Below are 27,155 nucleotides of genomic sequence, written 5' to 3'. Positions count from 1 at the left end.
CTGGCCAGGCGGGCGGGGCGGGGCCGGGCCCGGGGCGGGGCGCTGCAGCCCGCGGAGCCTCCCGCCCGCGCGGGCTGGGGTCGCTCCGGCTCAGACTCCCCTCCCCGCCCGACGCGGCCATGGAGGACGAGCGGAAGGACGGAGCCTACGGTAGGAGCCGCCTCTGGCCCGCTGTCGCCTCTCTGGGTTGGGGGGCCTTGGGGGAAGGGTACGTCCGAGATCATAAACACCCGAGCTGCAGCTGGGGGCCCTCTCCTGCTGCCCGGCCCAGCATTCCGCTCTGCGCCGAGCTCACGCCCCCCTGCTCCCGCCGGGTCGTCTCGTGTCGCCTCTCCCGGGAGCCCCCGCACCCCCTCCGGCTGATGGGCCGGGAGGCACGGCGCATGCTCCGCCCGGGGAGGTCCCGTTATCTGGGCGGCTCAGATGCCAGGCGGGGGAGGGGAGGCTTGTCGACCGGGGCTCGGAAAAGGGATAGGGCCCGACTTCCCCCAATCCCCCTCCAGTTCTGGTTGCCTTAGTCCACTTCTTTCTCCTGCCCACATCCCCCGAGAAGTAGCCGTCCCGGGCTTCTGGCGAGATGGGGAAACTAAGGCAAGCCTGGGCAGACCGAATGCTGAGGGGGTTGGAAGCCCATCAGTTCTTGCCAGCGGCCTGGAAGGACGGAAAGAAGGGCGCCCTCGCTGAGGGGGCAGTAAAGAAGCAGGAAACCATTGAGCAACTTTCCTGGCCGTGTGCAAGGGACTGGGGGTGCCCGCTACCGTTTCACGAGGTCCCTGCGACGCGGACCCCCCTCCCCGCCAACCTCTGCGGGTGGCCTTCGCCTCCGGGCCCAGGGGTTGGGGCCAAGATGAGGCTCCTCCCTACCCACGCCCTCCAGTGACTTCCTTCCCTGGGTTCCCACGGAGGGGAGTGGCATCATCCTCAGTTTCTCCTTTCTCTTCTCCATTTTGGGTCCCAGGGCTGAGCTGGGCACATGTCCCACGTAGCACTCCCCTGGGGCAAAGGGGCGCCGCTGCCCCTCCTTGTGTGATAGGAACTTCCTGGAAACTGTGAGACAGAAAGCTTTGGGGAGGGCGCAGGAAACCGCTCAAAAATAATCAAGAAAAACAAGCTGACTAGAGATGTGCCTCCCTCCCTGCTGCCTCCACCAGGGACTGTCTCCTCCGCAGGTTGCAGAGAGACAGATGGGGGAGGCTGGGACCCTCCCTGCCCAGCCCAGCCCAGCCCAGAGGGAAACACTGGGACCTGGCCCCCGCCCAGCCACTCCTGTCCCTGCTTGGAGCTGCCGGCCCAGCCTCTGAGGGGCATTTTGCCTTTGGTTTGGTTCAAGCCTCAGATCCCGCACGTGTGGGTGCTGCATCCCTTGGGTGTGGCTGGCTGTCTCTGATCTGGGAATCTCAACCTGGAGTCCTGGCCTGGCCCTGCAGGCAGCACCTGAGGGATCTTGGGTCTCTGTAAGGCAGGGCGGCGGGGGGGCAGGAATGGCAGGCAGAGTGCACAAGGATGTGATTCACCAAGCCTTGAATTTGGCCAAAGGGAGCCAGCCATGGATGGGCCTGAGCAAACCCTCCCAGGCCCTGCCAGACCCACACTCCTCAGGGGACCTCAGTGCCCAGCAGAGGTTGCGCTGGGTGCCGGAAGCCCATCCCATCAACAAGTGTTTATTGAGCGTCTCACAGGCGGGGTCTGGACACTGAGAACACAGCAGTGGACGAAGCTGAAAAACCCTTGAATAAACGGATGATTTTAGGTGGTTGTAAGTGTTGTGGAGCAGAAAACAGGACAGCATGTGTGTGGGAGAATCATCTGGGTTTATTTTAGGTGACCATGGGCTGGAGTTGGAGCCAGTGGCCGCTGGAAGATCTGGGAGAAGTGTGTTCTGGGCAGAAGGAACAGCAAACAAACCACACGGCTACTTAATTATGGTTCTCTAAGGCACAAGGAAGCCTGAGGTGGAGACTTCGGCTAGGTCTTACCACCAGGCCATCACCTCCTCTAGAGGGGCCACCTGGCTTGACTCCTTGAAGTGTGTGTGGGGGGGGGCAGGTTTCACTTAGTTTGTAAATAGTCTGTTCTCATCAGAACCAAAATCCTGAGGCCTTCAGGCTGCGCCCCGAAGTCCCTGCCAGATAATGAGGAGCTTTCCTTTGAGAATGGTGTTGCAAGAGTTGCTCACATGTCCCTTGTGTCCCAATGCCTTTCCATCTATCAGTTGCCATGAATTTAGGGGGTGACCTCAGACAGACTGAGGCTCAATCAAAAGTTCTGACACTTACGAGCTGTGTGGCCATGGGAGAGTTGGTGACCTCTCTGAGACTCTGGATCCTTGTCTGCAGGGCTGGGCAGACCACACTTACTGTGGGCAGCATTTTGCACAGTGGCTGGTAGGCTGTACCTGCTCAAGAGGCCTCTGGGGCCCCCTCATACTGGGGACATGAATTTTCCATGCGCTGATGGAAAAGCAGCACTCCCTGTCTAGGCATAGACTTGGGGCCTGGGCAGGGCAGGAAGCTCCCTCCTCAGCACACAGCATATCTAGAGCAGGTGGCAGCACTGAGCAAAGCAGAGAAATGGATCCTGGCCCCTGTGGGTGACAGCAATGGGTACTGCCATCCTTCCCACCCACCCTAGGCATGATCATGGAAAAAGATTCTAGAACCCAACACAATGGCCTCGATGGGGGGGGGGAGGTGCTTGTTTACAAAGCAGATTCCCTGGCCCCATTTGCTAGAGAGTCCAATTCAGGTGGCCATGGGGATCTGGCATCTGATTTTTTAAAAAATATTGTTGGGAGGGGATATTTACTTATTAATTGGAAGTTGGGTTTCTGTTGCTGTTGTTGTTTGCTTGCTTGTTTTTCCAAAAGTTGGTGCTTCAAAAGCATTCACGTGCTTCAAAATACAAAGGATACAAAGACAGTGTAGCTTTATCATGAAAAGTCTCCCTCTTGCTCCCTCTCCCAGCATGACACACCCTTCTTGGCACGTATCACTGTTCCAGCATCTTGTGCTTGCTTCCAAATGGAGTCCAGGCCTTAGAACTTCACAAGAAATTATATACATTTTCTTTACCTAGTGGTTGCTTTTTTTTTCCTTTTACAAAAATATCAGCAAATCTCTAGCGTGCTAATTCCAGGCAGGATTGTATGTCTGTGTGTCTGAAGGTATATCTGCGGTGCCTGGCACCTCGCAGGTATTCAACAAACACTTATGAATGAAAAGCTGTTTCACATCTTGCTCTGTTTTTCTGTTTTGTTTTTTCGTTGCTTTCTTTGTTTAATATGTCTTGGAGATATTACTCATGTCAGTGCCTGGAAAGCTTCCTCACTGTTTTCTCACAGTTACATAAAATAGTGCACTTATGGATGGACTGTCTTACGTTGAATCGATCTTACATGTAACCAATCAAGGGGAATATTTTCAACTTTTTATTGAAGCAGACAAGTCATACGTAAAAGGAAACATCCTAAATGTATGAGGCTCCAGAAGTTTTCACAAGGTGAATACACGCATGGAATCAGCACCCAGATCAGGGGGAACAAAAATATTACCAGCACCCCAGAAATCCCTCATGCCCAGGGAGGGGCTAATCTAGTATTATTATTTTAGTTTATTTTTATTTATTTTTTTTGTGGTAAAAAACATCACATAAAATGTACCATCTTAATCATTTTTCCTTGTACGTTTCAATAGTGTTTTATTTATTTTTATTTATTTATTTTTTAAAGATTTTATTTATTTATTCGACAGAGATAGAGACAGCCAGCGAGAGAGGGAACACAAGCAGGGGGAGTGGGAGAGGAAGAAGCAGGCTCACAGTGGAGGAGCCTGATGTGGGGCTCGATCCCATAACGCCAGGATCACGCCCTGAACCGAAGGCAGACGCTTAACCGCTGTGCCACCCAGGCGCCCCTCAATAGTGTTTTAAGTATAGGGGCGCCTGGGTGGCTCAGTGGGTTAAGCATCTGACTCTTGACTGCAGCTCAGATCCTGATCTCAGGGTTACCTGAGTTCAAGCCCTGTGCGGGGTTCCATGCTGGGCGGAGCCTACTTAAAAAAAATAGTGTTAAGTATATTCACATTGTTGTGCTGTGGCCTGTTTTTGTAAAGCCAATAGACGAAGAATGGCTCCATTGTTTATAAATTGTTGTTAAAAAAAATTAGAAGGAATATGTGACTGAGATGATATGTGAACCACAAAGCTTAAAATCTTACATATGTGGCCTTTAGCAGAATAACATTTGCAGAGCTTAAGTAAGGACCTTCCCATTACCCCCAGAAAGTTCTCTGTTCCTCCCCAGTCAATCCCCAGAGGGAGAGTTGTTTTTATTTATTAATTTTAATTTTTAAAAAGATTTTATTTATTCGATAGAGAGAGAGCAAGCGAGCACAAGCAGAGGCAGAGGGGAAGGGAGAAGCAGACTCCCCACTGAGCAGGGAGCCCGATGTGGGATTTGAGCCCAGGACCCTGGGATCGTGACCTGAGCCAAAGGCAGGGGCTTCACCGACTGAGCCACCCAGGTGCCCTGGGAGAGTTGTTTTACATAGGATTTTAATCTCTTATGTAATAAAACTAGTATATTCTCTCTATGGGGGCAGGGGGTGCTGAAAATTAAAAAATAAGCCCTTAACCACACGGAATATTTTAGCCTTCCAAGTAAAGGAGCCCTTTACATACCTTTGGCCAGCTGTCCTCATCCCAGAGGTAACACGACCACGAAGTCTCTTGAACGAGCTCAGGCTCTTCATTTCTGTGTGTGTGTGTGTGGCGTCCGGACAGTATTTTTAAAAGTTCCTTAGGCTGGTTTAATGGAAAAAAAGGTACTGTTCCCAGAGTAGGATACTATGTTGCCTTGTAAAAAAGTTGAAGTAGGTCTATGGAACCTCCTCGATGGGAAACAAGGACCCATTATGCTAGTATGTGAAATAGCAAAGTTGGGAACAGTGTGTGTAACAAAACAGGGTGTGGGGCCATAAACAGCTACAAGTTTGCTTATGAAGGTATGCTTAGACTAGGTCTGGAAGGAGGAAAGGGAAACCAGGGAGAGGAAGTTGGGCTCTGGGCCAAGGGTGAGAGGGAGAGTGATTTTTCTTAGTTTGCAGGCTTTTTCTGGTTGAAGTTTTTTTAACCCTAATAAGCATAGAGTTTACCTAATATAAAGGAGTCCGTTCATAACTCCCTTCACACAGTTATTGTGCGGGCACCGTGGGCCAGGTTGTTTCTAGACCCCGGAGACATTCTGGAGAGGGAAACAGACAAGGTATGAAGATAAATGAGGGACATTCTTAGAATGGCAGAGAAGGGCTCAGGAAAAAAAAAATAATAATGCAGGAAAGAGGGGTGGGAATCATCTGTAGGGCCTGGAGGCAGAGTTGAAAATTTTAACACCATCCTAAGGTGACCAGAGGCAGGAGGGAGGGAGCCATGTAGAATGTTTCAGGCAGAGGGCATGGCCTGTGGACTTGGGTGTTCGCTGGGAGAGAGATGGGAGCCATTGAGAGTTCTGAGCAGAGGAGGGAACTGGCCTGACTCAGGTGCTCACAGGCGCCCTCTGGCCTCTATGAGGTGCAATGGCAGAAGCCAGGAGACCAGGCCAGAGGTGATAGCACTTACCCAGAGGCATGAATCACCTGGTATCAAGGTGCTAAGTAAATAAGCACATCTACAGAAAAGCTTACCGCGGAGTTCTGACTCTCAGCCAGGTTCTAGAACCCAGCATCGCCTCTCCTCCAGTCCAGCTGCATTCTTCCTCGCCCTGTACCACCTGTACCTTTTGTGTCCCTGAACCTTTCATATACCCGAGCCTCGGTTCCTCCATCCATAAAATGGGGTTAACAACAGTATTGGCTCTTTCTGGGGGCCGCCTCCTGGGTTCAGTGAACTGATGCAGGTACAGCACTAAGCCAAGAGCTTGGTCCATGGTAAATGCCTAATGAATGGGGGTTCGTCATGGAGCATAGAGTTCAAGGGCATGGTTGTCAGGAGTCTAGTTCAAATCCCAGCTCCTACTGGCTATGTGATTTGGGGCAAGTCTTGAAGCATCCCTGTGCTGTGGTTTCTGTATTGTGCCCTCTACTCTCAGAGCCTCGTGAGGATGACATGAGCTTCTAGAAATAAATGTCTGGTTTGGTCCCCAGCACATAGTAGGTGCTCTGTCTTTTGCTCTTAGGATTGTGACCAGGAAAGTCACTCTTGGCTTTCCTACCCGGAAGCTATTTCCCACCCCCAAACTCTTTGTCGAAGGACTCATGCGGGTGGCTGGGATCCCCATTCCCCAGGCACAGACTTCCGGGAAGCAGGGGTGAGCCAGCCTGGCTGCATGGGTGAGGCCCTGGGCTGCTGTGGGCCTTGGGCACTTGGCCAATATCTGGAGGCAATGGGGGCTGGGTGGCACTTGACGCCCTGGCCCCAGCATTGTGACTGAGCGGCCTGGATCGGTTTCCTTATCTTCTACACCCACTGCACCAGCTGGGACGGCCTTTGTGGCCAGCAAGGCCAGGACCCAAGTCTGCCTCCCCCACCCAGCCTCATCTATTGGCCTGGCTTTCCTGCACCTTCTCCCCTCACTGTTCCATCTTGAGTTCTGCCTCCCTCAGTATCTGCCAAAGAAGAGGCCTGAGTTGGAGTCAGAGGGGCCTTGGTTTGATTCACAGAGCTCCATCCCTCACCATCTCTGCGGTCTGAGCACGTGGCCTCATTTTGCCCTCTCTGTCAAATGGGACCACGCCCCTGGTTAGTGTTTATTGAACCCCAGACCTGTGCTAAGTGCTTTTTGAGCATTGAGTCCTGACAACACCCACGAAGCAAATGAAAGTATTAATTCCACCCTCCAGACAGGAAAATGGCAGCTTGGAGAGGGAAAGGGCGTGTCCACCTCCCCAGCCCTTTTGCAGGCAATAATACCACTCCTGGCTGTTACAGAGAGAGTGTGTGGGGGCGCCTGGGTGGCTTGGTGGGTTAAGCGTCTGCCTGCAGCTCAGGTCATGATTTCAGGGTCCTGGGATCGAGCCCCACGTTGGGCTCCTTGCTCAGCGGGGAGCCTGCTTCTCCCTCTGCCTGCCTTTCGCCCTGCTTGTGCGCTCGCTCTCTTGCTCTCTGACAAATAAATAAATAAAATCTTAAACACACACACACACAAAACAAAGAGAGCATGTGAAACCTGTTGGCACAGAATCGGGCTCAACACTTGGTTCATGGCCTCGAGACCAGGGGGCGGCAAGCTGTTTCTGCAGAGGGCCAGAGAGTAAACATTTTCCGCTCTGCAGGCCACGTACGGGCTCTCTGGCTACCCAGCTCTGCTGCTGTGGCCACAAACAATGTGAAAAGGAACCAGCATGGCTGTGTACCAAGAAAAATTGACTTATGGCCGCTGACATTTGAATTTCATGTAATTTTCACATGACAAACAAGTCTTTCTCTTTTGATGCTTTTCCAGCCCTTTAAAAATGTAAAGACCATTCTTAGTTCTGGGTCATCTGAAAAGAGACCGTGGGTGGATTCCTTCTACCTCCCCCGCCCCCATGACCATTTGTCAACCCCTGGTCTACATGGTTACCCAGAGTGATAGGCAGAATAAGGTCCCCTTCCCCCAAAGATGTCCACGTCCTAACTCCTGGAACCTGTGACTGTGTTACCTTACAGGATAAAAGGCAATTTGCAGATGAGATTAAATGTAGGATCTTATGATGGGGAGATTATCCTGGATTATCCAGGTGGATCCAAGAACAAGGGCCCGTATAAAGGGAAGAGGGAGGCAATAGGGAGTGAGAGAAGGAGACGTGGCAGGGTCCGTGGACGTGGGCTGGATGGGCGTGCTGGCTTTGAGGGGGGAGGAAGGGGCCACAAGCCAAGGAATACGGGTGTGCAGGCAGCCTCTAGAAGCCAGAACAGGTAAGGAAGCTTTCTCTCCAAAAACCCATAGAAGGAACACAGTCCTGCCAGCGCCTTGATTTTAGCCTAGCGAGATGCACTTTGGATGTCTGACCTCTAGAACCATAAGATAATAAGTTTGTGTGGTTTTTTTAAAAACATTTATTTATTTGAGAGAGAGAGAGAGAGAGAGAGAGAGAGAGAGAGAGAGCATGAGTGGAAGGGGGGAGAATCTCAAGCAGACTCCCCGCTGAGCACAGAGCCTGACGTGGGAATCCATCTCAGGACCCTGAGACCATGATCGGAGCCGAAACCAAGAGTCGGACCTTAACCGACTGAGCGATCCAGGCACCCCAAGATAGTGTTGTTTGAAGCCGCCAAGTGGGTGGGCATTTGTTACGGAAGCCCCGGGCAGCTCATGCCCAGGCTAACTCATGAACTGGGTAGCCCCAGCTCTGCTGCTCACCACGGGCACACGACTCGCTGGGGGCCCCCGTGTCTGTGTCCTTCCAATGGAGGTAGGGACAGGACCCATCTCTCTTAAGCTGCTGTAAGGAGGAAACCATGTGATGTTCTGGAAAGGTGCCTGGCACGTGGTAAAGGGCAGTGCCACGGAGGCGTCGGGGCATCTGTACTGTTACTAGCTTGCGGTGTTCCTGCAGAGACTGGGCAAGTTCTCATCCTGCGGGTCTGGATCGGGCTCAAGGATCAGAATCCAGGAGTATTCAATCTGTGCCGCCCCACCCCCAATCCCCCCCAATCCCGCCCTCCCCCCCCCCCCCCCGCCCCGCCGCGCTGCTGCCAAAGTTAACGCGAGCAGTATTTCTTGAGAGATACCAATACCAGTACCAAGCCTCCGGCAGGCGCTACTCTGTACCTTTAGTTCCACCTTACAGAGGGACAGCTCAGGTTCACACAGTGAGGTCATGGCCCCACTGTCCCATCCACAGCCACCGATTTCCCTGAGAGCTGAAACCTCTCTATGCGTCTTCCCCTCCCCATGCTCCTGCTCAAAGACTCTCAGTGGCTCCCACTCACCCATCAGACCCTCTACTTGTTGCTAGGTGGCTGGGCAAGCCACTTCTCCTCCCTGAGCCTTGGTTTCCTCCACTGTAAAATGGGTTGATGATAGGACCTCCAGTATAATGAGGACAGAGGTAGACCCTGAAAAATACTCCTCCGTCAGCAACAGCCACTTTTTCTTTTTTTAAAGATTTTATTTATTTAAGAGTGAGAGAGAGAGCGCAAGAGAAGGAGCTTGGGCATGAGTCGAGGGGAGGAGCAGAGGGAGAGGGAGAAGCAGACTCCCTGCTGAGGCAGAGCTGGACAGGGGGCTTGATCCCGGGACCCTGGGATCATGACCTGAGCCAAAGGCAGACGCTTAACCGACTGACCTACCCAGGCGCCCCGGGCACCAGCCATTCTTATAGGGTTGCTTCCCCTCTGCCAGTCTGGCTGCCGTTCAGGGGACACAAGAAACTAACCCGTGCTCCCTTATCTCTTCTCCACCCTCACCGGTTTCACCTCCTATCGCATGGTGGAAATATGTTCCTGAGTTTTCCCTTCATACCTGTAATAGTTTTGAGTTTTTATCTATTTTGCATGATTAATGCATGTGGAATTTATTTTGCTCTGTGTTGGGGTGAAGTTAGCTTTTTCCCTTCTTAATGGAATCAAGGCTACTGATGGATTGATGTATCCTTTCCCCACCCGCTGAAAATTCCACATTTATCATGTATTAAGTTCTTTATATATAAAATTCACAAATTAATTTTTTAAATACATGCACCTGGAAAACTCTAAGCTATGTTTTTACTTTCAGTCTTAGCTATCTTTTTTTTTTTTTTAAGATATTATGTATTTATGTGAGAGAGAGAGAGAGCGTGCACACACACTCAAGCTGGGCACAAGGGCTGGGGGAAGGGGGGAGCAGAGGGAGAGAGAATCCCAAGCAGACTCCAAGCTGTGCAGAGCCCACAGGGGCCCGATCTCAGGACTCTGAGATCATAGCCTGAGTTGAAATCAAGAGTTGGACACTTAACTGACTGAGCCACCCAGGTGCCCCCAGTCTTAGCTCTCTATAAATGGTTTATGTACTGTGGTTATTCATTCAACAAACACTGAGTGCCAGGTGCTATTTTGGGCCCTGGAAACAGTTGAGAAGAGAACATACATAAACCCCTGCCCTTGTGCTGCAAACAGGCAAGGGGGCAGATGATAAACAAGCAATACATAAATGTGTGATGTGTCAGGTGCTGATAAAAAAACAAAATAAAATAGTGCGATGGGGTGAGGGGAAAGGGATGCTGTTTTGGATAGGATGGTCAGAGAAAGCCTCTCTGAGGAGGGGATGATTGAACAGAGCCCTGAATGAAGTGGAGCGACATGGACATCTCTGGGAAGAGATTTCTGGGTAGAGGGAACAGCCAGTGCAAAGGTCCTGAGGTAAGACCATGCCTGGTGAGTTTGTGGTTTAGTTAATGATGCCAGTGAAGCTGAAACAAGCAAGTGAAGGGGAGTGAGGGAGGGGACCTGGCAGAGCGAATGGGGCCCTATAGGTCATGGTGAGGAGTTGGGTTTTTCCTCTGAGGGAGGCGGGAACCATGGAAGTTTCTGGGCAGAGGTGTTCACAGACTTCTCTGGCTGCTACGGAGGGAAAGGACAGTGAGGGGAGTGGGAGGGTGGGAGCTGGGAGAGCAGGGTGGAGCTGCCTGCACTGGTCTAGGCAGGAAACCACAGCTGTGTGACAAGGGTAGGGGTGAGAAGTGCTTGGATTCTTGATAGATTCCGAAGGCGGAGCTGGTGTGAAGTAAAGCTAGGCACCCCAGGTTTCTGGTCTGAGCGCTTGGGAAGACAAAGCTGCCTTTCCTGAGTCAGGGCAGTTTGGGGACCATCAGGGGCTTGCATGTGGCTGTGCTGAGTGTGAGACGCCCATGAGACCTCCAGGTGTCACAGGGGTGTACAGCCCAGGGGACCAATGTTTTGGGGGATTGTCGGGGGGAGCTGGTGGCTGAAGTCCTGAGTCTGCAGGAGTGTCCCCAAGGGACCTAGTGTAGCTGGGAAGAGGCCGCAGCCTGTGCCGCTTTTTTTGTCCACTGCTTGGACTGGGTGGGTGGGACCAGCCAGCCTTTGGGTTGGCAGAGACCACGGGAACCACAGGGTTTCTTTGGCAGAACTGGTCACCCAAGGGCATGGCTTGGAGCCTTGAACCTCCCCTGTTTGCTAAAGCCTGTGGGCCACGGGGTCAGGCGGGGCTCCCACAGCTGGAGGCCCCTCGGGGGAGGCGCATTCCTCTAGCAACAAGCTGAGTTAGTGACCAGAGCCCTGTCAGGGAATGCTTGACTTTGAGGTAGCAGCTACACTTATTGAGCACCAACTGTATGTGCCCATACTATAGAACCCCATTGCTGACTATATGCCTCACACTGAATATATATTCCTGCTGACTATGCCACGGCACCAACTGTGTAATCAACTGCACTGTGAAGTATACAGCTGGCCTCAAAGAGTTTTGGGGGGGGGGTGCAGTGAGAACAGGCGCATGATTGAGGGAGCGTACAGTTGGCTTGGGGAGTGGATGGTTGGTGTGGGGGAACACAGTAAGGGGGTATAACCAGCTGACCGTGTACCCCACGCTGATTGTATACCCTCACACTGGCTATATAATTCTTTGCTGACTGTATACCTTGCACCAGCTATATACCCCCCCCCCGCTGTGTACTGATTAAACACCCCCATGGCAACTGTATACCTCTTTGTTGGCTGTATGCCTCCACACCAGCTGTGCCCCATACTGGTGGTCCCTCCATACCTATACCCCCACATCAGTTAAACACCCCTGCACTGACTACAGTATATCCATGCCAGCCATAAATTGCCATGCCAACTGTATACCTCCTGTTATCCTGTGATTGGTCTTTGACCAGTTTTGGTTTGACACTTCAGCCCCATTTCACAGTTGAGGGGGCTCAGGGCAGGCAAGACAGTAGCTGAATTGTCCTCTGGCTTGGATAGGGCCGAAGGAGCATTTGAATCTAGGGCCATGCAGTTAGGGTGTCAGGTTCACAAGAACAGACCCACAACATTGGGTCTCTCATTTGCCACCGTACTTAGTGCGCGGCCCTGGGCCAGCACCCAGTAGGTGCTCAATAAATACTTGCTCTACAAAACAGTGGCTCCAGGATTCACAACTGGGATGTGTGAAGGGATGGTGAGCTCAGGTGTCTAGCCTTGGGGGCCATGAAGGGCAGTGCCAGGCAAGGATGGGGCATGTGGGCTGCCAGGCCCACTTTGCCAGCCTTCAAGAGACTAGCGATGTGGGTTTTTGTAGGGAGTCTCCCAATGTTTCTCTGTTGGCATTTCATTAAAAAAAAAAAAAAATGCAGACTGAAATAAAACGCGTCCACTGGCCTGAAAGTTTTCAGCGCAAATACTCTATATTCGGGAGTTGGGGTTCAGCCATCTGCCTGTTTTGCGGCGCCTCTATCTAGAGTTACCCGTCTGCGCCTCAGTTTCCATACCTGGAGAATGGGGCAACGTGAGGCGCCCTTCACGGGCTGAGACGTGCGGTAGGCGGCGTCGCCTGGTTGGGACGTAGGGGGAGCGCCGGGGCCGCGGGGTGAAGCCAGAATTCCCCGGGTGGGGGCTGGGCAGGAGGGGGGGCGGAGAGGGCTAAATCGGGCGCCGGGTGAGTGGCGGGAGCAGCTGCCGCCCCGCCCGGCCCCCTCCGTCCCTCCCTCCCTCCGTCCGTCGGCCAGTCCGTCCCGAGGCTGCAGCGCAGCTAGGTCCGGTCAGACCGGTTTGGGCCGCCCCGCCTGGCTCCGGGCTGGGAGGAGCCGCCGTCCGTCGGTCCGTCCGTCCCTCCCACGGGACGCCCGCGCTTGCAGACCCGGGACCGAGGGGGCTTGGAGCAGGCGGACGGCCGCCGGGGCAGGGAGCCCGCGGGGATGGGGGGCGAACGACAGCACTACTACGGGAAGCACGGTAGGCAGCGCCCCCCTCCCGCACCCGGGCCTGGCCACTCGGAGGGCGCAGCGGGAAGACCCGGCCGGGAGCAAGAGTGGGGAGCAGAAGTGAGGGTCTCTGCGGGTAGCCCCTCACCCGAGTCCTCTTCCGGAGCTGCCTCTCAGAGCTCCTTCCAGACCCCGTCCACTGAAGGGCCTGTCTTCGTAAGCCCCCTCCCCTGTACTCCTGCAGGAACCTTCTCCAGATCCCACCTTGGACCCTCCCTTCCCTCCCCGGCTCTCCGTCCCCAGTCCAGCCCCTTCCTCAGTGGGTGGCCCCCAGTCCTGCCCCCTCCCCAGTGGGTGGCCTTCAGGTGATAACTCGGAGCTGTTCTCCATCAGCGCCTGCTCCCCCTGCTTGGCCTGCCCGCACTGGGGGCTGGGGTGTGGCCGCCTGGAGGTGGGGTGAAGCAGGAAATCCGCTGGGTCTCTGGACTTCACTCTTCTCTGGGCCAGAGATACCCCTAGGGGCTTCTGGGGGGGGGGATCTCGCAGCCCCTTCTTGGTCACCCTGCTCAATCTTGCTGATTTTCAGGAACACCACAGAAGTATGACCCTACCTTCAAAGGACCCATTTACCACAGGTAAGGGCTCTGGGTTGGGGGGGGGGGGTCTCTGCTAGCACTACCTCCACCCATTTCTTTACCCCCCCAACCACCACATCTGCCCTGCAACAAACTGGTGATCAATATTTGCTACTTGACAATTGAAAAACTAATTTCCTTAATATACAAAGAGTCTTTTTAAAAAAGATATTGATTGATTGACTGATTTGAGATAGAGTGAGAGAGCAGGAGTGGAGGGCAGAGGGAGAGGGAGAAGCAGGTTCTCTGCTGAGCAAGGAGCTGAGCCAGGACTGGGGGCTTGAACCCAGGACCCGGAGATCATGACCTGAGCCAAAGGCAGACGCTTAACCATCTGAGCCACCCAGGCGCCCCCAAAGAGTCTTTACAAACGAATTTTTAAACTCAGGCAAAAGACTGGAAGAGATAATTTCTAGAACAAGAAATACTGTAGACAGTGAAGCTATGGGGAAGTGTGCAAATTGACCGACTGGTAAAGGAATGAGATTTAAAACAATAACCAAATAGAATTTCCCCATCACAGAATAGCAAAGATTAGAAAGATTGGCACATATGCTGCTCTGAATCTAAGTGGCTCAGTGTATTTTGGAGGGAATTTGGAAATACGAAATTTTTAAAAAAGATTTTACTTATTTATTTGAGAGAGAGAACACTCACGCCAGTGAGCATGCCTGTGGGCAGAGGGCAAGGGAGACAGAGTGTCCCAAGCAAACTCTGTGCTGAGCCTGTAGCCAACTTGGGGCTCAATCCCATGATCCTGAGACCGTGACCTGAGCTGAAACCAAGAGCCCAATACTTAACCAACAGAGCCACCCAGGTGCCCCAAAATATGAATTTTTTAAAAAAAGATTTTATTTACTTAATTGACAGAGAGAGCACAAGTAGACAGAGCAGTAGACAGAGGGAGAGGGAGAAGCAGACTCCCCACTGAGCAGAGAGCCCAATTCGGGGCTCCATTCCAGGACCCTCAGATCATGACCCGAGCCGAAGCCCACTTCTCTCTCTCCCTCTGCCTCTCCCCCAGCTTGTGCTCTCTCACTCACTCTCTCTCAAATAAATAAATAAAATCTCTAAAAAAATAGTTTAAAATTTAAAAACCATTGATCCCCTATTGCTATTAAAGGTGGGGGGAAGTGGGCTCTCTCAGTCAACGGAGAGCTGAACATTGTGGCCAACTGCTTCAAGAATAGTGTAGTGGTAGGTGACAAAATGTAAGGGGCGCCTGGCTGGCTCAGTCCGTAGAGCATGTGACCCCTGATCTCAGGGTTGTGAGTTCCTGCCCGGTGCTGGGCATGGCGCTTGCTTTTTAAGAAAAAAACAAAAATAAAATGTATGTGCTCTTTGGTACAGCATTCACACCACTAAGGAACATGTGTCCAAGTGACACATGAATGTGGGTGTGTGTGCAGGGCAGGATGGGGTCCGTGATAAACTGGGCCCCAAGGCTCCCACCCTGATGCTGTTCTCTGTTCCCCAGGGGCTGCACAGACATCATTTGCTGTGTGTTCCTCCTCCTGGCCATTGTGGGCTACGTGGCTGTAGGCATCATAGGTGAGTGGAGGAGGGCACAGGATTGGGGATCCAAGGTGGGAGGATAAGCCACAGCCCTAGGGCCGAAATGGGGTTGGTGCTGAGGAATGGCCGTACCTCAGTATCCCTGGATCCCTCCACAGCCTGGACCCATGGGGACCCTCGAAAGGTGATCTACCCCACTGATAGCCGAGGCGAGTTCTGCGGGCAGAAGGGCACAAAAAATGCGTGAGTCTGGCTCTTTGGGGCTTGGTGGGACTGGAGAGGTGTGGGCAGGACGGCTTCATGAGCACTGGGGAGAAGGTTCTAGGCTTCCCTCACCTCCATCCCTCCGTTATTTAGTCAACAAGTATTTGTAAAGCTCCCGGCCATCCCCAGCCGCTGTTCTAGGCCTTGAGGACACTGCACTGAAGGAGACATTAAGAGTCTTGTCCTCTGGTAGCTCACAGTTTAGGGGAGGGACAGAGAGGAGACAGTCCTGGATCTGATGTCAGGCGGGGTGAGCTAAACAGGTGAGCTAAAAGCGAGTTCAGTCCAGGCTGTGCCACTCCCTGGCTGTGTGAGCTAGGACAAGTGTCCCAACCTCTCTGGGCCGTATTTTCCTCATCTCTGAAATGGGGCTCAGCACAGTCCCACCCTCATGAGGCTGTTGGGATGGTTAGATGAGCCACCAGGCAGAGCTGGAATCGCTCGGGGTTGCTGCTACCGTCGTTGCTTGCATAGATGCCACACGTAGGGACGTTGAGAAATCTTGACAGTTTTCATCTCCCTTCCCCAACCCCAGGAACAAACCCTACCTGTTCTATTTCAACATTGTGAAGTGTGCCAGCCCTCTGGTCCTGCTGGAATTCCAGTGTCCCACCCCCCAGGTAATTCGGCCGCTCTCCTATCTCCTTTGCTACCCCTGCTTTCCATCACCGGGTCCTTTTCTCCCTCTAGGGACAGCTTCTCTCTCAGCCCTTTCTTTTCCCTGGTGCATGGGAGATGGGGCCTCTGTCCTGTGTGGGGACTGGGTGTCTGTCTTGATCCCACCCAACCCCTGCCTCCTGCCCCCCAAGATCTGCGTGGAGAAATGCCCCGACCGTTACCTCACCTACCTGAACGCTCACAGATCACAGGACTTTGAGTACTACAAGCAGTTCTGTGTGCCTGGCTTCCAGACCAACAAGGTGAGGGGAGCCTAGGGAGGGGGCAGGTGGAGGGTGCTGGGCTGGGGCGTGAAACCCTCTCCTTCTCTTGCTAGGGTGTGGCTGAAGTGCTTCGGGATGGCGACTGCCCTGCTGTCCTCATCCCCAGCAAACCCCGTGAGTCTGGGGTTCCGGAAACGGGGGGTGGGGGGTGGAGAGGTTTTAGGGGCTCAGCCTGACTGGTCTCATTCCCTGCTCCCCGCAGTGGCCCGGCGATGCTTTCCAGCCATCCACGCCCACAAGGGGGTCCTCATGGTGGGCAACGAGACGACCTATGAGGATGGGCACGGCTCTCGAAAGAACATCACAGAGCTGGTGGAGGGCGCCAAGTGAGGACCCCGGCCCGCCCCATCGGGGGTCCTACTTTCCGGGGCGGGCCCGGTCAGGGAGGGGCTCCGACACGAGCCTTGTGTGCCTGTCCCCAGGAAGGCCAATGGGGTCCTGGAGGCGCGGCAGCTGGCCATGCGGATTTTTGAAGATTACACGGTCTCCTGGTACTGGATAGTCATGTAAGTGGGGAGCCCCCAGTCTGTGTAGCCCAGGGCTGGCGACAGGATGCCGTCTGCTCATGCCCCCGTTTTGTCCCCAGTGGCCTGATCATCGCCATGCTGTTGAGCCTTCTCTTCATTGTCCTGCTGCGCTTCCTGGCCGGCGTCATGGTCTGGGTGATGGTCACCATGCTGATTCTGGTGCTGGGCTATGGTACGCCCCCCCCCCCAAGTCTGTAAAACGCCTCTGCTCTCTGACCTGACAGTAGCCGTCAGGAATCTTGTCCTAAGCCATCTCTATTTTATCTGGCCTATTTGCGAAGATGTTCATCTCAGCATTGTTTATGGGAGTAGCACTTGGAAACGACTCTGGTGTTTATCGATGGGGTGTGAGTTAAATCACAGCCTTCCAGGTGGGACCTGGATCTGGATTTTATCTACATCAGACAGCATTCTCAAGTAGACTGCCTAGCGCAGGGGTTAAAGATGTCTGCTCTGGCACCGGACGGCTGGGGGTTAAATGCCGACTCTGCCAGTTCCTTCCTCTGTGACCTTGGGCAAGTGACTCAACGTCCCCGTGCCTCAATTTCTTCCTCTATAAAGTGGGGATAATAAGTATTTACTGGTTAGGAGGCTTAATGAGAAAAAGTGTATAGACGAGATGGGGGGAGGGCCCTGTAGCTCTCAGGCCTGGGAAACCCAGAGGCAATGCACAAAACCCAGTGCTTCGCGTTCTGATTCTTCAGATAAACATTCCAGGGGGAGAGATGTCTTACAGGCAGCCTGGTGTGAGGACATAGATATTAAAATATTCATGCTAGTGGCGGTTTCTAGCTGGGTGCTGGCATTTTAGGCAAATGGTTTTGTTTGTTTTTAAGATTTTATTTTATTTTTTAAGATTTTATTTGAGAGAGAGAGAGTGAGAGAGAAAGAGAGAACATGAGCTGAGGTAGGGGGCGCAGAGGGAGGGAGAAGCAGATTCCATACTGAGCAGGGAGCCCGACGTGGGTCTCAATCCCAGGACCCCAGGGACCTGAGCCGAAGGCAGACACTTAACTGACTGAACAACCCAGGCGGTCCTAAGATTCTGTTTTTAAGTCCTCTCTACACCCAGCGTGGGGCTCGAACTCACGACCCTCAGATCAAGAGTCGCATGCTGTACCGACTGAGCCTGCCAGGTGCCCCTGTTTTGTTTTGTTTTTTTTTTTACTTAAATTTTTACTTAAAATTACAATTTTATTCTACAAAGAGCTAAGAGGAATATTGAAAATCCCTAATGCCACCCCACTGAATGTTAATACCCACATCCTCCGTCCCCAGCCACAGATCATTGTTACTGGGTGGCAGGGAAAACCTCAGGTCACATAGCATCCTGGCAGCCCATTCAGCCGCTCATTTATGCATGTGTGCATCAAGCCTGGATCGGCGCTTGTGTGCCCAAGCAGTTTTCTAGGTCCCAGGGGTGTGGGGAAGATGGACAAGAAATAATAAACCAGGGGGCGCGCCTGGCCGGCTAAGTCAGGGGAGCCTGCGACTCTTGATCTCTGGGTCGTGAGTTCAAGCCCCATGTTGGGTGTACGGATTACTTAAAATCTTAAGAAATAGAAATAATAGGGGGCGCCTGGGTGGCGCAGTCGTTAAGTGTCTGCCTTCGGCTCGGGGCATGATCCCGGCGATCTGGGATCGAGCCCCACATCAGGCTCCTCTGCTATGAGCCTGCTTCTTCCTCTCCCACTCCCCCTGCTTGTGTTCCCTCTCTCGCTGGCTGTCTCTGTCCTGTCGAATAAATAAATAAAATCTTAAAAAAAAAAAAAGAAATAGAAATAATAAACCAGAAAACCCTCTAGAAGTTCCAAGCAGAGAGAAGGGATAAGAGGTTGAGTGTGAGGGGCTGTGATTCCAAACGGGAGAAGTGAATTGGGAAGGTCTCATTAGAAGGTGACCTTTGAGGGATGCCTGGTTGGCTCAGTCAGGTAAGCGTTTACCTTCAGCTCGGTTTGTGATCCCCGGGGTCCTGGGATTGAGGCTCGTACGGGGCTCCCTGCTCAGTGGGGAGCCTGCTTCTCTCTCTGCCTCTGCCTGCCGCTCCTCCCTGCTTGTGCTCTTTCTCTGACAAATAAATAAATAAAATCTTAAAAAAAAAAAAAAAGAATGTGACATTTGAGTAGAGACAGGAAGGTGTGAGAAATCCAGTACTAAGCAGCCGGGACAGCAAGTACAAAGGCTCAGAGGTGGGGCACCTGGGTGGCTCATTTGGTTAAGCATCTGACTCTTGATTTTCTCTCAGGTCATGATCTCAGGGTCCTGGGATCAAGCCCCGAATCGGGCTCTGTGCTCAGTGGGAAGTCTGTTTGGGATTCTCTCTCTCCCTCTTTCTCTCCCCCTGCTCTCTCTCTCTGTCACACAAATAATAAATAAATCAACCTCTACAAAGCCTCGGAGGCAGGAGCAAGCGACGGCAGCCGTTATCAGCTCTGTTCTTGCTTCTGCTACACGGGGTGCTCCCACCTGCTTTGCAGCGTTGGGGGGGCGTCCGCTGGGCTGAGGTTGGCCCCCTCTGCAGGCATATTTCACTGCTACATGGAGTACATGCGGCTGCGGGGCGAGGCGGGCTCCGACATCTCCCTGGTGGACCTTGGCTTCCAGACAGACCTCCGCGTGTATCTGCACTTGCGGCAGACATGGATGGCCTTCAGTGAGTCCCAGCCCCCCCCATCTTGCCCCCGGTGAGGCCTGGGAGGGAGTGGGGACGGGCAGCTGGCAGACTCGGCCCGCTCTGCCGCCCACAGTGATCATTCTGAGCATCCTCGAGGCCGTTATCATCCTGCTGCTCATCTTTCTGCGGAAGAGAATTCTCATCGCCATTGCGCTCATCAAAGAAGCCAGCAGGTGGGTGCCAGGGTGGCCCGGGGCTGGCCCGGGGCGGTCCCAGGGCTGCTCAGGCCCTGATGCCTGTGTCTCTGCTCTTCCCCAGGGCTGTGGGATACGTGATGTGCTCCCTGCTGTACCCACTGGTCACCTTCTTCCTGCTGTGCCTTTGCATTGCCTACTGGGCTAGCACTGCTGTGTATCCAGCCTCAGACCCGGATCCCTGGCCCCGGGGGTGGACAAGGGCCAGACTGCCCTGGGAGTGACCTGCAACATGGGGGGCAGGGCCAGAACCCGGTGGGGGAATGGATCCTTTCTCACCAGCCACCGGGGTCCCTAATCCCAAACCTCAGCTTCCTTAACGGACCTCCAGCTTCCTGTCCACTTCCAACGAAGCCGTCTATAAGATCTTTGACGATGGCACCTGCCAGTTTGCTGGGAAAACCTGCAACCCTGAGGTGGGGGTCAGCTGTTTCCCTGGCAGTCCACAGACTATCTGAAATCTCTCATCCCCACTTGAGGATCATTCAGCAAACATTCGGTGCCTGCTGTGTGCCTGGTGCTGTATGTGGGAAGCACCGAGGGGAAGAGATCCCATTTGGCAGCCCCCAGCCCACCCTGAATACTGAACCACCCACCTTTCTCCCCTTGACTTCATTTCCTGCCCCATACCCCTCTCTTAACCCAGTGATGGCCAGGTCTTACTTCTAGAACCCCTTTCTGGCCTTTCACAGGCCCCTCTCCTAACCCCTGTGGTCCTCGTACTGATCTATCTCTGCCACTCTTTTCCTGTCCACGTGGCCACTCTCCTGACGCATGACTCCACCCTGATCCCCAGGATAGCTTATTCTGTCTCACCCCCATGGAGTCAACGGTCCTGTCTTTAGGAGCCCCTATACAGAACCCCCAGTCCCTCGACTTACCTCTGATTCCCATGACTCCTGTCCCACCCCATGGTCTGTCTGACCCAGACCTGATGCCCAGAGCCCACTCTGAACCCTCGGCCCCTATGTCGTGACCTGGCTCTGCACCCCTCCCACAGACCTTCGCCTCCTCCAATGAATCCCGCCTGTGTCCTGGTGCCCACTGCCAGTTCGCCTTCTACGGGGGTGAGTCGGGCTACCACCGGGCCCTGCTAGGCCTGCAGATCTTCAACGCCTTCATGTTCTTCTGGCTGGCCAACTTCGTGCTGGCCCTGGGCCAGGTCACGCTAGCTGGGGCCTTCGCCTCCTACTACTGGGCCCTGCACAAGCCAGATGACCTGCCTGCTTTCCCACTCTTCTCTGCCTTCGGTCGGGCGCTCAGGTGGGCCTCCGGGTGGGCTGGGGGTGGGGGGTGGGGGCGAGATGGGGTGGAGGAGCCTTGGTGCGGCCACTGACCCCCCTCTTGGCCCTCAGGTACCACACAGGCTCCCTGGCGTTTGGCGCCCTCATTCTGGCCATTGTGCAGATCATCCGAGTGATGCTCGAGTACTTGGATCAGCGCCTGAAAGGTGCGGCCCGCCGGTGGCTGGCTTTGGCTGGTGGGGTCCGGGCTGAGGGCAGATCTGGAATTGGTTTATTGGCGGGTGAGGGGGGTGTTAAGGCCATGGGACTGTGGTTTCTACTTGGGGTGAGGAGGGCGGAGGTGGGGAGTTTGAGCGATTAGTTCCTGAGGTGGAGGAATGGCTGAGGGAGCCCACTGGGTGGAGTTCTTACTTTTGGGGGGTGGGGGGGGTGGGAACCAAGAGGCCGGGGCCACCGGGGCCCCCGTTGGTTCCTGAAGAGGCTAAGATCTGTCTGTGCAGATAAGGGCGGGGCTGAGGCGTGTTTCATTTTGGCAGCGGTGGGGCTGGGATTGGTTGTTATTTGGGGTGGAGCCAAGGAGGCGGCGAGGATTGGCTTCTGCTTGGGAGGCGGGGCCAGGGCAGTAGTGTGGGCTGTGATTGGTTCCTGCCTGGAGGCTGGGTTGAAAGGCTTCATGATAGGGCCCTTCCTGGGGGTCTGGGCTGAGAGTCCTGGGCCTGGTTGGTTCCTACTTGGGTGAGGGGCAGGACCCCGGGGGTTCTGGATCAAGTTCCTCCCCCTGTCTCTTTGGGTAGGCGGGTTCGGGGAATGCTGGACTGTGTGCGTGTAATGAAGAGGGTGGGGTGGGGTGGGGTGTCCCTACCGGGGAGTCTCCCCTCACCTCTGCATCCCTCCTTTCTCTCTTAGCTGCCGAGAACAAGTTTGCCAAGTTCCTCATGACCTGTCTCAAATGCTGCTTCTGGTGCCTGGAGAAGTTCATCAGATTCCTCAACAGGAATGCCTACATCATGGTGAGGAGGCCTGGGACCCAGAACCAGCCCACCATCTCCTGCTGGGTACGAGGAACCGTCATTCCCAGCCAGTGGGCCTGACCCCCCCTTCCTCCCTCCAGATTGCCATCTACGGCACCAACTTCTGCACCTCAGCCAGGAATGCCTTCTTCCTGCTCATGAGAAACATCATCAGGTCAGGGAAAGCACGGCCCTCGGGCTGCCTCCCTCCTCCCCCAGTCCCTGAGCCCGTCTTCATGCCTGCTCCTCACTGTCCCCTGCAGAGTGGCTGTCCTAGACAAAGTTACCGACTTCCTTTTCCTGTTGGGCAAGCTTCTGATCGTGGGTAGCGTGGGTGAGTGCCGCTGGCCAGCCCGTGGGGCTGTGGGAGCCACTGGGGTGACTTGTGAAGTGCTGTTGGGCCCCCACATCTTCTTCGTGACGGGTGCCATGTTCTCTGAGGTCTTATTGGGGGGGGCACTTCCTTTAGCCAGAACCCTCATCCATCTTGGTTTCCTCCTTCTCCTTAGGGATCCTGGCTTTCTTTTTCTTCACCCACCGGATCAGGATTGTGCAGGACACAGCACCACCCCTCAATTATTACTGGGTCCCTATACTGGTATGGACCTTTGGGGATGGGGTGGGGGTCCAGGGAGAAGGAGGTACTGGGGTCTCCTGGTCTCTTTTTACTAGACAGATGTGGATGGAGGTCAGAGGTGGGGGATTGATGATTTATTCAGTTAGCAAACATGTAGTAAGCATTTACTGTGTAGCAGGCCCCCGGGGGGGTTGGGGCGGTAGAGGAAGGGCTTCCCTCCAGAGGACCTTACCTTTCAGAGGCAAATAGATCTCGAATAATGATGCAGATGGATGTGTGATTACAAACTGATCCCTGATCTGTGCCACAGGGGAGCGTTACAGGGAACCGTCAGAGCCTGTGGGGGAGGATTTGGGCAGGCCTGGAAGGCCAGGTGTCTTCACTGTGGAAGTGATGTCGGATCTAAAATCTGAAGGAGATACAGGGAACCTCCAGGCACAGGGATCAACAAATACGGAGGCCCTGAGGTGGGCCTATGCCAGGAATAGTGAGGAGATTGGTGGCGGGGCCGGGGGGGAGCTGGGGATAAGGGCAGGGACGGAGGTGGTGGGGCCGTGAAGGGGTAATGTCATCACTCTGAGAGCAGTGCAGGCCTTGGAGCCCAATGACCTAGATTTTTATCTGAGTTCTCTATTTGCTCTCTCTGAGATGAGTCAGTTTGGGCAAGTTATTTAATCTCTCTATTGTCCACTTGCTTCAATCATAAATGTTTATCAGATACCTGCCAAGGCCCTGTGAGTCTCCGATTGTTGGGGGTGTGGCCATAAGTGGGACAGATACAGTCTAGTGGGGATGAAGGCATTATGCCTTAATTCCCTAAACATGCATAAAATGGCAGCCAGACGAAGGTTTCAGAGGACAGGCATGCAGGGCTAGGAGAGCGTAAAACTGGTCTAGATGTCAGAAACAGCTTCTTGGAGGAGGTGGTATCTCAGGACTTGATGTCTGAACTGAAAGCAGAAGTATAAGAGGACACAAACTAGACTTAAGTCAGGACAACAGCATGTGCAAAGGCCCTGGGGTTGAAGAAAACAAGGAGTGAATGGTAGGATTTAGGATGTTATTTTAGGAGGGCTTATCAGCAGGGGAATGACAGGATCCGAGCCTGGGAGGGTGTGGTGAGTGGGAGTTGCTGTAAGAGCTGGGATGGAAACAGCTTGGGTCCCCTTGCCTAGACGGTGATCGTCGGCTCCTACCTGATTGCCCATGGCTTCTTCAGTGTCTACGGCATGTGTGTGGACACGTTGTTCCTCTGCTTCTGTGAGTGACCCCTCAACCCAACCCTTGCCGGGCTCTGACTGCCTTCTCCCCTCTGGGCATAACATCTGATGGGGCTATGTATTCAGCGGCCAGGTGCCCCCAGCTTCCCTGGGGACTGGCTGTTCTGCGTCAGAGGGCCCTGGCATGCTGTCTCGGCCTCCTCCCTACGCTTGGAGCTGCTCCATCCTGTTGTCCCCTGGTCCAGGCTGCAGCTAGAAGGCTGTGCCCCTGGGCCCTCGGCTTTGGAGTCTCTGGCTTTGTTGGGGGGGGGGATCTGTGGCTGCTACTAACTCTGGTCTCTCCATCTGTCTTTTTGTTTTTTGTTTTTTTCTTTTCTCTTCCTCTACTCCATGCCTGCTGGCTTCCCTGTTCTTCCCTGCCTCCCTCTTTCCCTCCCTTCCTGACCACCCCATTTTCCCCCTGCCGGTTCCTGGGGGGAGCCCAGGTGAGGACCTGGAAAGGAATGACGGCTCTCAGGAGCGACCCTACTTCATGTCGCCCGAGCTGAGAGACATCCTGTTGAAGGGGAGTGCGGAGGAGGGGAAGCGGGCAGAAGTCGAGGAGTAGAGAGGGAGGGAGGCGTGGGGGCCAGGCAGGCCTCCTCGTTTCCTCCCTGTAGACCGGGGGTGCATGCGGGCCTGGGGCTACCCTGCCTGGGAGTGTGGGGAGTGTGTGCGTGTCCCGTTCCGAGCCCACCACAGCCTGCCCCTCTCTGGTCCCAGTGTGTCTTGCTTCCTAACCCTCTGAGGCTTCTCTGTGGCCCTCGTCCTCCTGCCCTGTCCCCAGAGGCCCCTGCCCATGGGCTCCCCTCATGCCACCGTCTCTGGGGCCTCTCTCCGCAGTGGAGGACCTGGAGAGGAATGATGGCTCAGCCGAGAGGCCTTACTTCATGTCTCCCAACCTCAAGAGGCTCTTGAACAAGACCAACAAGAAGCTGGCCGAGTCCTAAAGGCCCCCGCTCTCCCCCCACCTCTCCAAAAGTCTCACACTGGGTGCTCGGCAGCTGGGTCAGAACCCCTGGCCCCCTGGGCTCACCTGAAGTCCTATCACTGCCGCCTCCCCTCCACCCTCCAACCATCCAGTTACCACTGGATTCCAGGGACCTGGAGGATTTGGGGCCTCTCCTCCCTATGCCAGGGGGCAGTTGGGAGTTTTCATGGCGGCGCCCCAAGACTGCACAGGCCACTCCAGCCCTCACTGGCCCGGAAGGAGAGAAGTCCGGTGAGGTATCTTGATGGCTGGCATGCAGGGGGGGCCCGACCTCTGTGGGCCGCCTCGTGCTTCCTGTTCCCCTCTTGCGATGGGGCAGCGTTTGTGTCTGCGAGAGTGATGGCTAAAGTGAGCTCCGGCTCCTGAGGCCCCCCGTTCACTCGTGTCTGCTCTGGCCGGGACCCAGCCCCTTCTCCACGCCTGAACAGCTGCCTCGCAGGCTGCCACACGCGTTTCTTTCTTATTTTTTTTTAACCTGGACATGCATTAAAGGGTCTGTTAGCTTTTTTCTGTCTGTCTCCACGGCTGAGATGGGGCCAAGCTGAGGAGTGCCTTCTGTCGTCCCCTCCCTGCCCAGCGTGGCTGGGGTGGGAGTGGTGTGACCAGGTGGGGGTGGCTGCTGGCATGGGAGGCCACAGCAGGGGTGTCATGGAAGGAGAGGGAGTGGGTCTGTCGGGGGAGGGCCGCTGAGAGCACCGGTGTGGACAGACCAGAGCAGGAGGGAGGAGTCCGCTAATAGCTGCTTAATGGAAACCTGCTGGCCTGCTGGAGGAGTTGGGCCCAGTTTCCCCCTTCTTCTGCCAGTTACTGACACAGCTCTCTTTGTAAGAGACAAAGCAGCTGAATCCACGCAAGCGACAATGTCAGGGAAGGGGTGGGGGCAGATGCTGTGGGCAGACCAGGCCATCCTGCCCCCTCACCTCACCTTGAGGATCCTTTTGCCAAATTTGTTAAACTCTGGGGACCTGGTTTCCCAGTTCCCCCTTCGCCATACCCGCCCCCCCCCCCCCGCCCCTGACTTCATGTCTTTGCTCATCAGCACCACGGCAGCATCCGAGAGAGGGAGAAACCCAGCCTGGGGTCCCAGTCTCCCATGCCTGCCCGCCAGCCCTCAGGCCCCCCGTTCTGTCTGCACACTCTTGCGTGTTAACTGCATTCCAACCACTAATAAAGTGCCTATTGTACAGAGCCCGGGCCTGGAGTGTTTGTGGAGGGAGTAGGAAGCTGGTAGGAGGAACCCCAGCTTTGACTGCCCTGGGATTGAGTCTCTGAGCTGGGGTGAGTCTCCAGGAGGAAGGAGGGAGGGCAGGAAGCCCCCTGTCTGCCAGCCCCATCTCTGCCTGAATCCCACCATGCAGGCAGCTCGGGTTTCTCCTGAACAAATGCCCCTTATTAGGTTCTGATCCCTAGGCTCCAGGAGGCGGCGACGGCCTGTCCCCCTCCTGCCCACCTCCTCAGTACCGCGGCCTAGACACATGCCCCCAGGCCTGCTTTGTCCCCAGGCCCCAGCACCTGAGGCACCTGCAGTCTGGTCCAGCCTCTTTGAACCTGCAAAGCTGCCAAGATCTGAGCCCTGCCCTGCTGCCTGGGGGCTCGCTGCTGCCCCCTGCTGCCAGCTATCTGTCACTGTCAGATAGCTGGGCCACTCCCTTTCTCTGTACCCCCACCGTCGGAATTTTTTCTTAAATAGCCACCGTTTCTTGAGTACTTCCTATCTGCATACCATATATATGACTTTTATTACTCTCCTCGATAATTAATTGAGGCCGGGAGGCTGGGTTACATTTCTAAAGGTTGCCCAGTGGCAAAGTGGCTTAGAAGGCATTTGTTTTTTTTTTTTTTTTTTTTTTTTTTTTTTACTTTTTTTTTTTTTTTTTTTAAGATTTTATTTATTTATTTGACAGAGATAGAGACAGCCAGCGAGAGAGGGAACACAAGCAGGGGGAGTGGGAGAGGAAGAAGCAGGCTCATAGCAGAGGAGCCTGATGTGGGGCTCGATCCCAGAACGCCGGGATCACGCCCTGAGCCGAAGGCAGACGCTTAACCGCTGTGCCACCCAGGCGCCCCTGGCTTAGAAGGCATTTGAACCCTGGTGTCCTTGACCCCAAGCCCTATCCTGTACTGACCCCAGAAAGTGTCACCTCGATTCTCTGGATTGTCTGAGTTTGTTCTTTTCCTTATCCTCAGTTCCTGTTAGCCCACCTCCAAAATACCTCCCAAACCTACTCACCTCCCCCCATATCTGTGCCAGCCCCCATTATCATTCACCTGAACCAACGCTGTCCCTTGCCTAGGTCCCTGGCTCCTGCGATCACCTCCCCTTCATGGTTTCCCACACAGGTGCAAAAGGGTGCTTGAGAACACTCTAGTGAGTTCACACCCCTTCTCTGCCCAAGAACCATTCATGGCTCCCACCTTATTCAGCGTTAACAGCCAAAGTCTTCACTGCAGCCCATGAGGCCCTGCCCCATCTGCCTCATCGGCTCCCCCTTATGGACGCGGC

General features: G+C 54.4%; 1 protein-coding gene across 3 annotated transcripts; it reads left to right on the top strand.

The window, feature by feature from the left end:
* Positions 1–14: 14 nt before the first annotated feature.
* SLC44A2 (solute carrier family 44 member 2 (CTL2 blood group)) lies at positions 15–25,841 on the top strand. 3 transcript variants are annotated; one of them, XM_045774648.2, is made up of 22 exons: positions 15–150; positions 13,408–13,456; positions 14,934–15,007; positions 15,130–15,214; positions 15,771–15,855; positions 16,045–16,155; positions 16,230–16,290; positions 16,379–16,502; positions 16,599–16,682; positions 16,763–16,875; positions 19,225–19,356; positions 19,451–19,550; positions 19,636–19,728; positions 19,903–19,987; positions 20,572–20,834; positions 20,927–21,021; positions 21,722–21,825; positions 21,927–22,000; positions 22,089–22,159; positions 22,335–22,423; positions 23,578–23,662; positions 24,108–25,841. In XM_045774648.2, exons 1-22 carry the CDS (start codon positions 120–122, stop codon positions 24,227–24,229), a joined length of 2,130 nt encoding a protein of 709 aa, XP_045630604.2. In that variant the 5' UTR covers positions 15–119; the 3' UTR covers positions 24,230–25,841. The 3 variants fall into 3 exon arrangements, with proteins under 3 accessions (XP_045630604.2, XP_045630603.2, XP_045630605.2); XM_045774647.2 differs by lacking the exon at positions 15–150 and adding an exon at positions 12,618–12,852; XM_045774649.2 differs by lacking the exon at positions 15–150 and adding an exon at positions 12,619–12,852 and having other exon boundaries at positions 24,505–25,841.
* The last annotated feature ends 1,314 nt before the right edge of the window (positions 25,842–27,155 follow it).

Source organism: Ursus americanus, chromosome 14, assembly GCF_024610735.1.
Source record: "Ursus americanus isolate L20-20 chromosome 14, mUrsAme1.1.p, whole genome shotgun sequence".
NCBI lineage: Eukaryota > Metazoa > Chordata > Mammalia > Carnivora > Ursidae > Ursus > Ursus americanus.
This window is presented reverse-complemented; position numbering and strand designations above follow the sequence as displayed.